Source organism: Gymnogyps californianus, chromosome 1, assembly GCF_018139145.2.
Source record: "Gymnogyps californianus isolate 813 chromosome 1, ASM1813914v2, whole genome shotgun sequence".
In the NCBI taxonomy this organism is placed as follows: Eukaryota; Metazoa; Chordata; class Aves; order Accipitriformes; family Cathartidae; genus Gymnogyps; species Gymnogyps californianus.
The window spans coordinates 132,850,953-132,856,952 of record NC_059471.1 but is presented as its reverse complement, the minus strand read 5'-3'; the positions used below and the strand labels follow the sequence as shown (position 1 = coordinate 132,856,952).

Here is a 6,000-nt window from a genome sequence, read left to right as displayed (position 1 = left end):
AGAAAACTTCCTTTCACCCCTTTTCCTCCAGCTACATTTGGCACTGCAGAAGGAGTGGCAGAAATGGGAAAGGTGCAGTATTTCTGTTAAGTGATGACTGGAGTACAGGCCTTTCCCACTATTAACTGCTTTGTTAGGAACACTTACCCAACAATATAAAAAGGTTAAAAAAAGCAAAAACTGAAAACTCCAATGTAAACTGGATATCTGTGATCTCATAGCTGTACACACTGTTCCTGGATCTGCTGTCTACTCTCTGGGTCTCCCCATACTGCTGGCAAGGGAAAAGACAGAAGGATACCGCAGCAGCAGCACAAAGATGGACATGTTCTCAAGCCCCCTGCAAGAGTCAGCTTTTTATGACTGTCTCCATAGCTGAAAATGTCCTTTCCACTGGCATTCAGTGCCCAATGCCAAAAGGACACACCACTCTTGCCAGCTCCTGGGAAGGTAGAAATGTCAAAGAGAGAAACAAATAAATGAAATATTAGAAAGAGACCAAAGCATGAATATCTGAGAGCAGGGTTAGATTCGTATCTGCATCCATTATTTCATGCCACAGCAGAACCATGCCCACAGAGCCACACCATCTGTACTGCAGCGCAGCCCGTGCCCATGGAGCACAGTTTGTATCCATCGAGCCTACAATTTCATATCAAGGTGCTACTGAGGATCTGGTTATATAGCGAACCTTTCATCTCAGTACAGTCTGTATCGAATACAGCCTTATCCTCTGTATCAGCCACAATCACAATACTAGTGCAATCTATATTTGTAAAGCCATATCTTCATTTTAAACCAGTTTATATTGATATATTCTATCAAAGGGGACCATGTCCACAGAGCAACATCCATTCTGCCAAGATGGATTCTAGCCACGTAGCCGCTCCTTATACCAAGCCTGTCTCATCAGCCACATCCCCAGTACCAGAAGAGTTTGTATCCACAGCCAAGACTTTGTATTAAAAAGATTTAGAAATGATTTACCAATCCAGATCTCTCCAAGCACCTCACATGTGTTGCCCAGAGCAATGAAAATCAAAAATATGTGTCCATGGTGGAGGGGAAGAAGAAGTCTTCGTGTGTCAACCACTTTGAGATTTTCCTCTTGTTTAAAAAAATAATTAAATGTCAGGAATGGAAGGTGTGTCTGCTTGGAAGTATGGGGAGCTGGAGAGAAGAATCTCTGTAATTTCATTCCTTGCCACCACTCTCTTTGTTCAGCAGTGATGAGAACTTCACAGAAAGCATCAGTTGTTTGTTTCTCCCTCTTCCTCATCAAAGGACTGCACCCCAGAGGAGGTGACATCTGAGACTTTGCGGCTCAGTGCAGCATGTTCCATCTCCTCTCGAGGAGACAGTGATTCCAGGTCCCGGCACACTGCATCATCCTCCTCTGGAGAGGGCTTCTTGTTTAGGAGAGGAGCCTTCTCCAGCCGTGGGTTCCCTTCATCCTCAAGGTGGTCCTCCATGTATGTGCTGGACTCAGCCCCACCCCCACCCTGAGCAGTCTGCAGGGGCCACACGTGGACCAGCCCCGTGCTCTGGATGAAGTTCTGCTCCTGCTGCTGTTGCTGCAGCTGTTGCTGCTGGAGAAGGCTGCTCTGAATCAAAATGCTTTCCTGAAGGTTTGTCTGGGACTCATCAAAATTCTGACCTAAGTAGGAGCCAGTTGCTGGGGAAGCGATGAGGGACTGGTCACTGGTCTCCCAGGCATCGGATGAACCTAAGCAATACATGCCCTGCGAGACGTAGGAATGAGGCCAGCTATCATACTGCGTCTGGGCCATATGCTCTGCAAGTAAAGGAGGGAAACAACACACAGTTAGACACTCTCTCTAGGCCAGGCTGGCTCATTCAGATAGCTTGTGTGCCTGTGCATGGCACTGCACTGTACAGGGTAGATAAATCCTTTAGAAGGGAGGAGGGTGAAGAGAAAAGGCAGTTCTAGGCAGTAGGCAGATGAACTTGATTATACCCACAACTGACTGCAAGAGCTAGTAGCTTTCCACAGTTGTGCCCAAAAAAGGCAAAGGAACTGGGCTTTGGAGCCTCCCTGTTAAGATTAGGTTCCTTGGACAGCTCCACAAATAGGTGATGCCTCTGCTAGATCCCAATCTCAAAAACTGAGGCTACAGAATCAAACAGGGTAGACGGAAAGAGAGCAACATGACAAGAGCAGGAAAGGAGTGTTTCAAGATTAGCAAGAGGCACTGGAGCTCACCTTGGCTCTCCATTAGCTCCTGATAGTTCTCAGAGTAGTTGCCTGCTGGATTCTCCTGATTTGAGTTTACACTCACATCCTCACCATCCATGGAGGACCAGGCCATGAGAGTTGCCTCAGAAATAGCAAATTGCTCCATCACTCCTGTGTCAAAGGAGACAGGGAGGGGAAGCAGGGATGTGTGAAAGTCTCCAGTTCTCATCACCCTCTTTATCCTCATCTCTTGGTCACGCTGTCCCATTCTTGTCCTATCTCAGCAACACCCATCACCCACAATTGGCCCTCACCCTCTCAACTTTGCATTCCATTGGCAATACTCCAACCACAGCCTCTCTCTCCTTCGGCCATCTGAACCACCCACAGGCTCTCCTGAGTGTGTTTTTCAGGTTCCTGCACTTTGGTCTCTCAGGGATTCTGCTCTGGGACATCCCAACCAATCCAATCCACATGCCAAAAAGTTAGTGCTACCTGCAAGGAACCGGGCCTCCTTTTCACCATCACTCAGGTCTGAGTAGGCATCAGCGTCTTTGCGTGCTGTCTCATGCGTGTGCTGCTGCTGCTGGCTGTTACCTTTGCCCCAGCCTTGCCATTCAATCATGTGAGCCACACGGCCTTGGCCCATAGCCGTTGGCTTTGTGACATGGTCCTTCATGCTGCGAGATATCCCTAAGGGGCCAGACATTAGAAAACAAGGAGGGGCTATTACACAGCTCCAGGTTAGTCTGCCATGCTGTTTACCTCTCTTGGAAGTGGAGCTTCTCCCCTCCTTTCCTGACAAGGTTCGGCCTGGGGTTGGGTGTCTCCCACCTTTCACTGTATCACTCTCCAGGAGAGTTTCTCCATCTTTCCTTGGACTGGCTCTCAGAAGGGAGAAAAAGGGAAACCCCAAATATGAAAGACCATTTCCTTCCTTGCCTAGAATCCATTTAGGACAGAGCTGGGCATGAAGGATGAAGCCTGGAAGTGAACAAACTAAGAAATAGAAAATGGGGTTAAACCCAAGACTGTTTGAGGGGAAGCAATTGAAAATGTCTGAGCTGGGGTGCATGGTGAGAAGCCAACGGGAGTAAGACAAATCTGTTCTTTGAAAGGGCAACAACTAAGAGATTTCTGTATCTAGAACCATGGTGGTGGAGACTCCTCTAAGGCCTTGAAAAGGCAAGAGTCAGAAAGGAGCAGTTGGGAGAGCAACAGAGAGATACGAGAAGAGGCACAAAGGCCTGTGGAGAGAAGGTGCCAAGGATCAGCCAAAATTTTGAGGACCTCACCAGAGAAAGATGATTTAGCCAAAGCCCCAATCCCATAAGCATTGGAGTTGCGTTTCAGCTTGGGGAGGATGGAGGTCGTATCTTCCATGGAGAGCTGAAAAGAAAGAGAATATGAAGAAATGATATACAGGAATGAGAAAAGGAAGTGAATTGAAGTGAGAAATCAGTATAAGGATTCCAGAAAGTAGGGGGAAGATGAGGAGCAGAAGCAAGCAACAAGAAAAAGAACAAGAAAAGGGAAGGAAAAATTAGAGGCTATTTAACCAGGACTGGATATTGCATAGCGTTGGGACTGAGTGAGGCAAGGTCAGTGGGAGAGGGAGAAGCAGGCTGTGAGAAGCCTCCCTTTGGCTGCTGCCAGTCCTCCATAGACATGCTGCACTGTTCCCAACTCTTTGTTAGAGATGCAAGACATGGCTAATGGACAATTCAGGGAGCTTACAATGGGGAGCTGACAATGTGATAGGCAAGACACAGTAATGCATCATATATGCATCACACTACACATATTAATTTTTATATGTTACTTTTGGTTTTCATTTCTTCTCATATGGTTTTAATAAAATGAACGTGACTGTATCAGTGATGCATCCTGTTTCAAGTACCTACAACTACCTATAAAGAAATGAGGTCTACAGTTCTGCTTAATTCCCTTTACTCTTTTCTTTATGTTCATCCTCAGTCCCTGAATAACAAGGACAGGAAACTATTGGGACAGGCAGCAGTCACAAACATCATCATAAAACACAATCCCTCAACATGAATTTATCAGGGTTCTTCGGAGATGCCAGGCATTGCATATGAGGCTTAATTTTCACAAGGGCTAAACAAGCATTGCTTCTGCTCTTCATTTCAACCTTTCTGAAAATCAAGTCCAGCATGTTTCAAACACAAAGATACTCAAAAGTAGTGACCATGACACTGGAAATTTTAAATCCTGACATGAAGCAAGCATTTCGTCATAGGCACAAACCTCACAAAAGGTGCGTGGAGCAGTAACTGGGCAGTCAAATAGTTGGAGGCAAAGGAAGGCATTGTAAAGATGTTGAACTGCATATAATCCCAGTCAATTGCCAAAATATGAGAGGTGAGTTTCTCTGGAAACTGTAAATGCAGCAGCTAAGGCATCCTGTAACTTTGGAGCCAGGAATGTCTGTGTGTAACATGTGAGCTGAAGAAATCAGAAAGCAGGGGAAGAACAGTAAAAAGTGAGAACACAGCCCTTGTTCCATGATGCATTTCCTTTGGTGATGAAGCTGGTTGAAGAATGTCCATCTATGCCCCCACTGGTCATTCCTGCCTGGGCGCTGCTGTTCAGTATCCACCCATTTGTTTCAAAACAGCCTGCGGTTGTGCTGTGAGCCATCTCATGGAAACAGTCCAGAAAAGAAAGTAAACTGCAGAAGGTCTCTACCATTACGAGGTTGGAGAGCTATGACATGAAGGCAGGAATGAATGGGAAGGGAAGGAAATTCATGAGCCAGCTTTGATACCAAAGAAGATCTATGGAATTACACTGAGAAAGAGCTGCATTATGAAAGAGCTCCATGGATTCAGAATGGGTTGGAAAATGGGAAACTGCAAGTAAGGAAACCGTCTTCTACTATCTTTAAGGAAACATGACTTTGTGTACCTTGCTTTCAGCTAGACAGAGGTGCAGTGAGGAAAAAAAGGACAAATTTCTTCTAGACAGTTGCTGCATGCACCATTATTTTCCTGCACAATTTGTTTCTCTAACTGAGCCTAGGCAAAAGATCCCAAGCTGTAAGTGCCACAATGAAAGAGATGTCAGTAGGGTGAGGGTTAGTTAAAAATGTAAGTCCCCTGGATATTCAGTGTCACAACTGCTTTCAAACCACAGAGAACCGGAAAATGACAGCCATTTAAAAGTTTTGAAAATATCTGGAACTTGAAAATGCTTATACTACCAAAAACGGAGCTTCTAATCCTGCCTTTCCAAGTGTACAAAACTATCAAGCTAACTTATGTGAACACATTTTTTAAGCCTCCCGAGCAGAAAAAAATAGTTTGGTAGCACTAATATGCATTATTCCCTTTTCAGGATGCTGTTTTTGCATTAGTGAAAAAGAAAAAAATAAAACCATATTTTTTCATGGCATAGATATTAAGAGCAACAAGGAACATGTGTTATTAAAATGTTTGCTTGTTTCTTCTTCCACTTGTTAACTGAAGTTAACAGGTACTGACCATCTCCCCCAGGGGACATTAAGAATTCTTTTACTTCTGCATGCAACTGAAAATGAGGGATACATTTCTCCCAAACTCCTGGGGAAGATCAAATGATGCTCTAATCAAAGACTACTGATTTTTTTAAACATGCTGGACAGATACCTTTTTTATCTAGCAGTGCCCAGAAATCTCAAAAATAGAACATATGAAATGACATGCATTTGTCCCAAAGAGGACAAAGGCAATTTAATAGCCACCTGCAGATCTAAATACCTGCCAGACAGCAAAAGACCCAGAGGCAAACCAAAATTCATCACC

General features: G+C 44.8%; 1 protein-coding gene across 1 annotated transcript in view; it reads right to left on the bottom strand.

Moving 5' to 3' along the window:
- Window positions 1-1,250: 1,250 nt before the first annotated feature.
- The window catches only part of FAM131B (family with sequence similarity 131 member B), a 30,457-nt gene continuing 25,707 nt past the window's right edge, over window positions 1,251-6,000 (bottom strand). The window contains exons 4-8 of the mRNA XM_050913686.1: window positions 3,493-3,586; window positions 2,693-2,890; window positions 2,225-2,368; window positions 1,619-1,795; window positions 1,251-1,525 (exon numbers count right to left, since the gene is read on the bottom strand). Of these exons, the coding sequence (XP_050769643.1) occupies window positions 1,251-1,525; window positions 1,619-1,795; window positions 2,225-2,368; window positions 2,693-2,890; window positions 3,493-3,586 (888 nt within the window). The remainder of the gene's footprint in view (window positions 1,526-1,618; window positions 1,796-2,224; window positions 2,369-2,692; window positions 2,891-3,492; window positions 3,587-6,000) is intronic.